We start from the raw sequence: 9,245 nt of genomic DNA, 5'->3' as shown, positions 1-9,245 counted from the left end.
GGCGGCCGCGGTGATATCATACCTGACCAACCAGCGCCCGCGGGGGGCGGGGAGAGGGGCGGGACCGCCCCTCCTGGAGGGACCAATGGGAAGTGAGGCAGCAGCGCGTGGGCGGGGCCGCCCGCCTCCACCGCCTCCCCGGGGCTGGGGGACCGGGCGGTGAGACCGCCGCGGCAGCGCCGGTGCTGCCGGGACACCGGCACCCACCGCGACGGGGCCCGGGGGGGAGGAGGGGGGGATGTGGGGTGACTGGCACCGGCTCCCGCCCCCAGCCCCGCAGGCAGCTGGACCCGGGGGCGGCACGCGCCGCCCGCCGCTGCCCCGGCTGGGTACGGGTCCGCCGGTGACACCCGGGAGCACCCCGCGCTGCGGGCCTGACCGGGGCACGGCGGGGGAGAGGTCACCCCCACCCACGGGCTTTAGCGACGCCTGGGCAGCAGCCACATGGAAAGAGGCCGGGACAGCTGGCGGGAGCGCCAGGCAGGCGGGAACCGCGAGGGGAGGGGACAGGACAGGACAGGCCCGTCGGGGGGCAAACGGATCCCGGGGTGACGCCACCGGCAGCCCGAGGTGGCCCCAGGTCTGGGCCACGCAGGACAGGGGACAGCACTCGGCCCCGCTGCTCGCGGACACGCTGCTGGGTGCAGGCAGGGACGCGGCTGAGACCACCCAGGCACGTGACACAAGTGCCACCGTCGCCTGTGGGAACCCCAAGGGCTCCCTTCACCGTGCCCGGGCACTGCCCTGCAGACCCTGCCGCAGCTGGACCCACCGCAGCCGCCAACGACAGACTGAAATACCCAGGACTCCCTCGGGCTGCAGAGAAATACATTGAAATGAACTACAGATTAAAGTGGTGGTGGAAAGGGGAGAGAAGGGACCAAAAAAAATATCACAGTTTAACTTTCCCTCTTACTAGAAAGAGCAGGTGTGTGACAGGAGCGCAGCCCAGGGGGCTCCGTGGCCTTTGCAGAGCTGCTCCTCGATGGTGACATGGGCTGAGGGCTTCCCAGCCAGCGCACGGAGCGGTCCCAGCTGCCTGACACCCCGAACCAGCCTCCTGCCCACTCCCCTGCCCCAGGAAGCCTTCATCATGCTCCGCAGGGGAATCTGCGCTGCCCAGGCAGCTCAAAGGCAAGACCTGTGCGTGGATGAGGGAGCCGTGGGGGCAGCTGGAGAAGTCAGGACGCCGGGAGCGCCCAGGGAGCGCAGCCCCACTTCTGCCAGGGTTTGGCCCATCCGAGCAGCTCGGCTCCTGCACGCAGAGGCAGGGCTGGGCTCTGCCAGCTCCCGGCTCTGCACCGGCCCAAGAAGGAAGCCCACAGGCAAGGAGCACTGGAAGGGGAGTGAAGAGCTGCCATCAGCTCTCCCAGAGGCACCGGCCTTTGGAGGAGTGTGCAACCTGCCACACGGGTGTGCTCTCCCTCTCCCAGCCCTGCCTGGGGGGGGAGAGCGAAACCACCCAGTCCCCCTGAGCCGAGCCCACCCGCTGCTGCAAGAACTCCATGCCCAAATACCCCTGGCCTCGTGTCAAGGGGGTGAGGCTCCTCTATCCGGTTTGGGGGACTCAGGGGCTTTTTAGGACTTATTGAAGGCTGCCAGGACAGCCCAGATCATCTCTGTGCCCCTGGCTTTGGCAGCTTCCACCTCAGGGTCCATATCGAGGAGGTCCTTGGTCCTGTTCATGGCCACATCATACTTGTCGTCTGCCAGGCTGGCGAACACGTTCTCCAGCACATCTGAGGAGTGGGCCAGCACCAGGAGAGCCAGAGTCCTGCGGTCCATGCGGTGGGGGTCGTTCACCCACCGCTCCAGCATGCTCTCCTGGAGCTTCTTCACCAAGCGCTGCTTCTCAGTGGCGTTGCTGACAGGGTGGGTGGTCATGTCGAAGAGCAGGAAGTTCTGCTTCTCTGTGGTGAGGATGCCCTTCTCCACCAGGGCCTTGGCAATGCGCTCACGCACGTTCCTCAGCTGATACTGCAGCTTGAAGGGGTTCCAGGTCTCCCCTGCAGGAGAGGAGATCCTGTTCAACACCAGGGCAGCAACAGCTTTGCAACCCAACCCCAGCACCCAGGCTCCTTCCAGCCCAGGACCATCTGTGCTTGCATGGACACCCATGCCCACTGCAGGAACCCTCTTCCTCCCCTTGGTCTGATTCTGACCCACTTCTCCCATCAGTCCAAGCTGGCACAGCTCCCAGCAGCCACAGGGCTCAACAGCCTGGGGCAGATCCCTTTAGAAAGCACCTTCCACCCAGGACCTTAGACCCCAGACTCGGTGAAGACTCAGCATGAAAAAAGAGGCAATGGGGAGCAAGGTCCAAGTTTTCTACGGAGCTCCCAACAAAAAAGACCCAGAAAACCATTCTCTGCCCCTACATTCAGCCTTCCCCTGCTCTGCTGTCAGTATTCTGCCCATCTCCAGCGAAGCAAGGGGATGGCCAAGTGGCAGAGAGGGGTCAGGAGGCAAGGACAGGCCCCGAGGGAGCCAGCATCTCTAACTGGCCCTACCAGTGAGCAGCTCTATCCACGTCTGCACCGTTTCTGCAGACTCTGTGGCCTTGATGTGTCGGAGGGTCTCATCCAGCAAGACGTCACCAGTCGGCGCATCCGACTTCAAGAGCACCTGGAAGGACAAAGCGGAAACATGGCGTAAAGCTGGACGCAGACCTGCCGCTCCCTTCCTGAAGGAATGGGGCCAGCCCCAGCATGCAGCGCTGCCTTGGCAAAGCTTGCCACCAGCGGGCTCGGCTGGGGTGGATGGAGCCCCAAAGCTTGTCAGGCCCCCAGCCCAGCTCCTGTGGCTCCTTCACCTTCCTCTCCAGCAGCCTCTTCTTCCTGATGGAGAGCGGCTCCAGGCGGATCCGGCCGCGCAAAGCCAGCTCAATGAGGATGCCGCCCCGCAGGCCTGAAGAGATGCAGTCATTCCAGAAGGAGGTGTAGCCCTGGGAGAGAGAGGATAGATGGACAGGGGAGAAGAGAGATGGGAAGGGGAGAAGAGAGACAGGCAGGGGAGCTCCGCCAAGCCCACCACCCCTCCTGGGCCCTGCCCAGGCGACTCTCCAGACTCCCACTAACAGCTCTGCCTCCCGCTCTGCCTCCCAGGCCAAAGGGCTTTCCCCACCAGGTGAAAAGTGCTGCCCCAACGAACCCCCTCCCTGCCCAAAACCTCCCTGCAAACATTGAACAATACAGGCTGTGCCCTTCCTGCTGCACCCACAACCACCCGGCACACCCCGGCACTTGCCAGGCAGCTGCGCTCAACCCCGCATCGTAAAACATCCAAGCAAGAATGAGACAAAGTAGGGCCCTTTCCCCCGGCCACAGAAGGACACAGAACTAGCCACACGAGCTCTGCTCTGCCCTGCCTTGGTGCCTGCTGCAGACATGCCCGGGGGAAACAGGAGGCAAAATCTGCTCTTCTCCTTGAAGAAACCCCCCACCAGCTCCAGGCATGCCCTGACAGTAATTAGCCATACAAAGAAATTGCCCATCAGGACAGTAAAGAAGAGTTTCCCTGCTACCCCCCCGCACCGTCTCACAGGGCACGGTGTTGAGGGATATTTATTGGTTAGTATAAATAAGTAAGTTTCAAGTAGAATAAATTACTTAGGATTATAATTTGGTGTGATTTGTGCTGCTTTCTTAGCTCTACTTAGCATAAGCTAGATTGGCTGAAACCTGTAGGCCGTGAGAAAGCTATTCTTCTTAATAATTTTCCTAGCAGATGATACAGCGTTGTTTAGCCTTTTAGGATGGGAAAGCGCTGAGTATCGCACTGATGCTTTGGTAGTGTTTCTCTCGAGTCTGGGACTTCTCAGTTCCCCCACGTTCTGCCAACAAGGGCAGGTGCACAAGGAACATAAACCAGAAGATAGAGAAGCTCCAACCCTCGGCTGAAACTGCAAATCAACAAGATAAGACCATGCGTGCCTGCCGGGACACAGGAAAAAGAATCCAATGAGATGTTAGAAGACCCCAGACCAAAAATCACCATTGGACTAGATGTGTGGGCAGCGCAGGAAGGCGGGTGTATGGATCACAGGGGTATAATTTTCCAGGGATTGCCTTGTTCAGGGTCCCTCTCTTTGGAGGCACTCAGCCCAGGGCTGCTGCACCTTTCAATTAAATTAATTATTTTATGAAATCCGTCGCCTGAGACTGCTGCGGGAAGCCTAGTGTTGTGCCTGAAGAAGGAGGAAGTGCGTCCGGGAGTAAGTGTGTGTATGTGCGACACCAGAAACGCTGTGTGAGTGCCCAGGCAGCGGCTCCTCCTTTAGCACACAGGCTGCAGCAAGCCCCAGCCCCACCACAGGGCTCAGGAGCTTCCCCAGCCCCTCGCTCACCCCCCCCTCAGTGCATACCCCCCCCACCCCCCCCTCAAATCCACCCGCACACTTCTGGGAGGGAAGAGAAGGTTCCCAGTCAGGGATGAAGGACAGGAAAATACATCCCTCCTCTCCCCCCAGAGCGGGCACCTCGGGGCTGGGGGGCAGCAGTTCGGGTCCCACCAGCAGGTCAGCGCTGGGGCTGCTCCTGACCAGATCCTCTCGGGCTCGGCACATTCCACATCCGGCCCCAAGCCCTGTTCTCCGAGCCCGCCACGGGATGGGGTCCTCATCCCCAGAGGCATAAGCTCCAAAATCATTAAGGCATTTGGCAAAGCAACAAGAAGGTGCAGAGGTCTGGAAAATATGACCCACAAGAAACCCGCAACTGAGTCAGGGGGTTTTGGTCCAGGGAAGAGGAGACGGAGGGAGAATAGGATAACGGGCGGTCAGACATAAAAGGCAGCAGCAAAAAGGAAGGGAATGGCCCGTTCCCACTTCCACTGTGCACAGGACAGAGTCCTGGGCTAAAATTGTAGCCAAAGAGATTGGAGCTAGCACAACGAAGAAATAACCACCTGGACAAGAAAGCCCAGGAACGGTTTGCCCGTGGAGGGAGGGGGCAGGGAAGGGAAGTCTCTGTCTCTTGAGGTTTAAGAACATTCAACTGATGCTTCTCAGGAGAGAGCTGACCCTAGTTTGAAGCAATGGGACAGCCTAGGAGACCTCTCTGTTCCCTTCTTCCGCTTGTCTTTTATCCCCTGTTGAGAACAAAGCCCTGTTGTTCTGCCCCAATGACTGCTACGTCCTGGCAGTGACCTGGGCAGCAGTCCTTGGATTGCAGGGCAAGCAGGGAGCAGGCAGGGCAGCAGGCAGAGGCTAGGAAAGAGGCAGGCGCTGGGGTCTGAGACGAGCCCAAAGGAAGGGAGAGCCAAGCGGGATGCAAAGTCACAATGGGCTTATTCGCAGGGGGACGCCAATATGCCAGAAATGCTACAGCCCGTTCATAACTCCCTTTTCGTTGCCTTTTTTTTTTTTTCCTCTGGAGGGAGCGGGGGGGAGGGGAGAAAGGGCAGGTCTAATATCAGGAGACTGCAGACAGAGCAGCCTACCAAGCCCCCTTCCTAAGGAAAAACGGCTGAGAACACACAGCCCTCCTACATGGCAGTTTTTACAGTCCATATGGATAAACTCTTGTCCCCAGCGTGTCTGTTTATAGAGTGCATCTGGACACCAGGTTGGTTGCTCAGCTCGCATAGCACAGAGAACCATAAAAGAAATGAAAATCCTTATTTGCTTTCTTCATTTCCTTGTGAGGAAAGACAAAGCAACCTTTCATCCCCGCCCCTGCTGATTTCCCTCCATGGGAGACGCACTGTTTTTTGCACGCGCCCTTTAGGAACAAGTTCTCCACAAAAGGGTGTGGAGGTGGCCAAAAGTTCAATTCACTGGGCTGGAAGGCACATTACCCCCAGAAAATGTTAAGAGGTCTAAAATCAAACAAGTTGCAAGATCCTGGGTTACTTTTAGCTTCTGGAATCAGACTGGTTACAAATGCCAGGCTGGTGTGCAGCCAGTTTCTCCTAGATGTACAGACTGGTACTTAAATTAATGAAATTACACTGTGAGCTCATAGGATTTGGCCAAAATTGCCTTGGGGTTTTTTTTTTTTTTTTTTTTTTGGTTTTTTTTGCAATCATCAACACATGAGTGAACAACAGAGCTGGGAAAACCCAACACCTGGGAGCCCAGCTCATGGCCAGGCTACTGCTGCCTCTGGTCTTCCTTTAGAGACAGAGGAATGTGGAAGGACAGGATGGGGGGAAAAAAAAAAAAAAAAAAAGCGTGACAAGGTTTGTTTCTTATCTATTGTGCTCTCCTAACTTCCTGGTGGCTGAAGGACCGTTCCCAGGAATACATTAACCAAACCAAGAATGCTAAACATAGCCCAGGAAGAAAGCAGACCGTGCCACGCTCCAAGGCTGCTCTCAAATATTTACATGATGTTCTCATGACAGCCCTGTTGTCTCGTTACTTCCTTATCAGCTCAGCAAGTCCTAGATCTTATCTGGGTTTGTTAAACAGGACAGCTACAAGCCTCTGTCTCTCACACAACCAGCAGCTCTCCCCTGCCCAGTCCACGTCAGAGGCTGTGGCTGGAGCAGGTCAGTGTCAGTGCAAGGCACCAGCTCAGACCAACTCAGCACCAGCAGGGCCCTACGGGGGAAAAAGGTTCAGGCCCCTCACAGAGTCTTAATTTCAACCCAGAGAAATGTGAAGGGAAGGTGGCCCATCTATCATGGCTTTGATGACCAGAGTGTCTCCTTTCCTCAGGATGGGAGACAGGCTCACAGGCAGAGTGCTCCTGGAGCTGAAAAACCTGTGTTTAAGGCTCTCCTCTGCCATTATCATCCCAAGAAGCACCTTGAGCAACTGGTTAGCTTCCCCTGGTCTCCATTTCCCTATCTGCTTGACAGGAATAGCAGTAGCAGATTCCCCCCAAAGAGATCAAGATGATGCATGCACCAAAAAGGACAAGGCATGCTGACACGGCAGATAAGAGCCAAGCACCTCAAAGAACTCAGCACAAGGTGTCTTCTCCTTTCCCCATGGCTTGTTCTAAGCAGAGTTGAGAAACAAGTTCCTACCAGCTGATAAGCACAAAACCATTCCGTTTGACCAGGGTCCCTCTCCAGCAGAGAACAACCCCCTGAAAATCACCGGCTGTGAAGTTCATTTGCTGCTGCCAAGGAAAGCCATTAACCAGGCACACGTGGGCGAGATGAGCGTCCAGCAAAGGGATTCCCATCCAGCACCGCTCCCCTCCCGGCCAGGGCTGCACAATGCCATTCCTGCCCAGCTAAGGCAATTGCCAGCCTGAAAACGGAGACGTGGCTCCCACCTCCTTTGCCATTGCTTCGTTCAGACCCATCCTGCACCTGCTCTCAGCTCCCAGTCCAGCTGCCTTCTCTCGCCTCATCCTCTTCTCTCAAAACCTGCTCCTGCTCTTTTCACATCCGTTTTTCACAAAGCGGAAACAGTGCTCAGATCGTCCCTGTGCTTCAGCTGATGGTTTTGGATAGGTGCACTTGGGCTCAGGAAGAGGACATTTACCATCTGACACACAAGGTGAAGCTCCTTTTACCCCACGTCTTTGACCCCGACAAAGAACAAACCCACCTTTGCTCTGGGAATGGCAGTGACACACCACCATACAGCACCCTTGCCTCCAGCCTCTTCTCACAGTCCCTGTGGCAGAGCTGGTGGGACAGCACTTGGAAGCAGTCTCCACCACTCAGTTTAAGCTGCAGATAAAGGTGGCTTGCGCTCACCAGGCTGGCTTTGTTGAAGAGGATTCAGAGGAACCCGTACAATTCCTTCTGCTGCTCACTGAGAACCTCACCACCAGAAACGCCTGCCTTACCTCCTTGTCCTTCAGCCCCAGGAGCAGCACCTCCTCCATGAGCGTGAGGCGGATATCTTTGGAGTCATCCGGATCATCATCATTCAGGTCTCTGTCCACAGCCGCATCTTCCTCGCCGTCAGGCTTCTTGTCCAAGTTCCTTCCCGCCTCAGCACGCCGTGCTCGGTGCGTTAGCGTCGTCATCTCCCCCTCCAGCTGGGCACACAGAGAACCGAGGTCTGCCCCGCTCCTAAACACGATGGGCTACGCCAGTGCTACGCCCCAAGCCCCAAACCCCAGGGAGGTACAGACAAGGACGAGGGACACTTGTCCCCTCTACCCGGGGACTTTCAGCCCACCCTTCCCAGAATGGCTCCAACGCACTCACCGCCAGGGAGCCGCCGGCCGCGGCCTAAGGATGTGCTTGTGGAGACGTGATGGGAGGCACAGCCGAGTCCTTTCCCCCGGGAATCTCCAAGGGAGACGAGGCCCCGCAGCCGGACTGGACGCGGGACACCCAGCACCGTCCTTGGCCCCGCTCCCCCTTCCCCCCCCTCCACGGCGGGTAACGAGCCCCCAACCCCGACGCCCCCCCCCCCGAGCACCCGGCGCCCCGCGCAGCAGTACCGACACCCCGCAGCTTTCCCCCGCGAAACGTGCCGAACCGAGGCGGGGTGGGGGGGACGACCGGGGCAGCGCGGCCGTGTCCGCCCACCCACCCACAGCAAAGCCCGGGTTGCCGTTCCGGACGACCTTACCCCGCCCGGCGGGTCCTGCCAGACGTGCCCCAGGCCCGTTCCCCCCCCCGCCCGACTGCGGGGCCGGAGCGCGGAAGCGCTTCCTGCGGGGCCGGGGGCGGGGCCGGGCCGGCCGCTTCCTGGTCTCCGGTAAGGCGGCCAATGGGAGTTCGCGCTGCCGGCGCCGCCAATAGGCGCGGGGCTGGGGGGGCGTGGCGCGGGGCCGAGAGGGGCGCGGCCGCCAGCCTACGCCATTCATAGGCGCGCCAGCCCGCGCGGTACGGAAGCAGACGGCCGCCTTAACGTCAACGTTGTTTTAATTGAAGAATAGTAAAAAGAGAGCTTTAAAGTACAAATCAAAGACATCAATAAACGTTCAGCTCCGCCCGCCTGCCCTTCGCCGCGCAGAAACGGCTTCACTCCCGGTCAGTTACAGCACGGGAACAATTAACAGGTTTTGGTCAGCAACACAAACAGCACCACGTGCAACTGCTGCAATTAATCACTGTAAATACATACAGGTCTCTTCAAATCCTCTCACACCACTATAATAGATGCCAATACTTTGTTTGTAATCACACATATGTCTCAGCACAGCTGTACAGAAACTCATGCGTTTTGGCACAAAATACATCACTGAGGGTACGAAGAACACTTGTTTTTCACATGAGTCTGGTGCCTTCAGCCTGAAGAAACGGAAAGAATCAAACCCCCTCACAGCCTCAGCAGTAAAAGCAAAAACATAACCCCGCTGTAAGGGCTGACAGTGGGTAAAGCT

General features: G+C 57.8%; 1 protein-coding gene across 2 annotated transcripts; it reads right to left on the bottom strand.

Moving 5' to 3' along the window:
* Positions 1 to 816: 816 nt before the first annotated feature.
* GOLPH3L (golgi phosphoprotein 3 like) lies at positions 817 to 7,934 on the bottom strand (the record flags this gene model as incomplete). Of its 2 annotated transcripts, XR_014270085.1 has the most annotated exons (5): positions 817 to 965; positions 1,142 to 2,006; positions 2,511 to 2,625; positions 2,813 to 2,944; positions 7,752 to 7,934. XR_014270085.1 is itself a non-coding variant. In XM_082495964.1 (4 exons), the coding sequence occupies 4 exons, from the start codon at positions 7,932 to 7,934 to the stop codon at positions 1,579 to 1,581; spliced, it is 858 nt and encodes a 285-aa protein (XP_082352090.1). In that variant the 3' UTR covers positions 817 to 1,578. The 2 variants fall into 2 exon arrangements, 1 of the variants encoding a protein (XP_082352090.1); XM_082495964.1 differs by having other exon boundaries at positions 817 to 2,006.
* Between the last annotated feature and the right edge of the window lie 1,311 nt (positions 7,935 to 9,245).

This window comes from Vanellus vanellus (genome assembly GCF_965231255.1).
Source record: "Vanellus vanellus genome assembly, chromosome: 27".
Lineage (NCBI taxonomy): Eukaryota > Metazoa > Chordata > Aves > Charadriiformes > Charadriidae > Vanellus > Vanellus vanellus.
The sequence above is the reverse complement of the archived record's forward strand: the minus strand, read 5'-3'. Positions and strand labels throughout refer to the sequence as shown.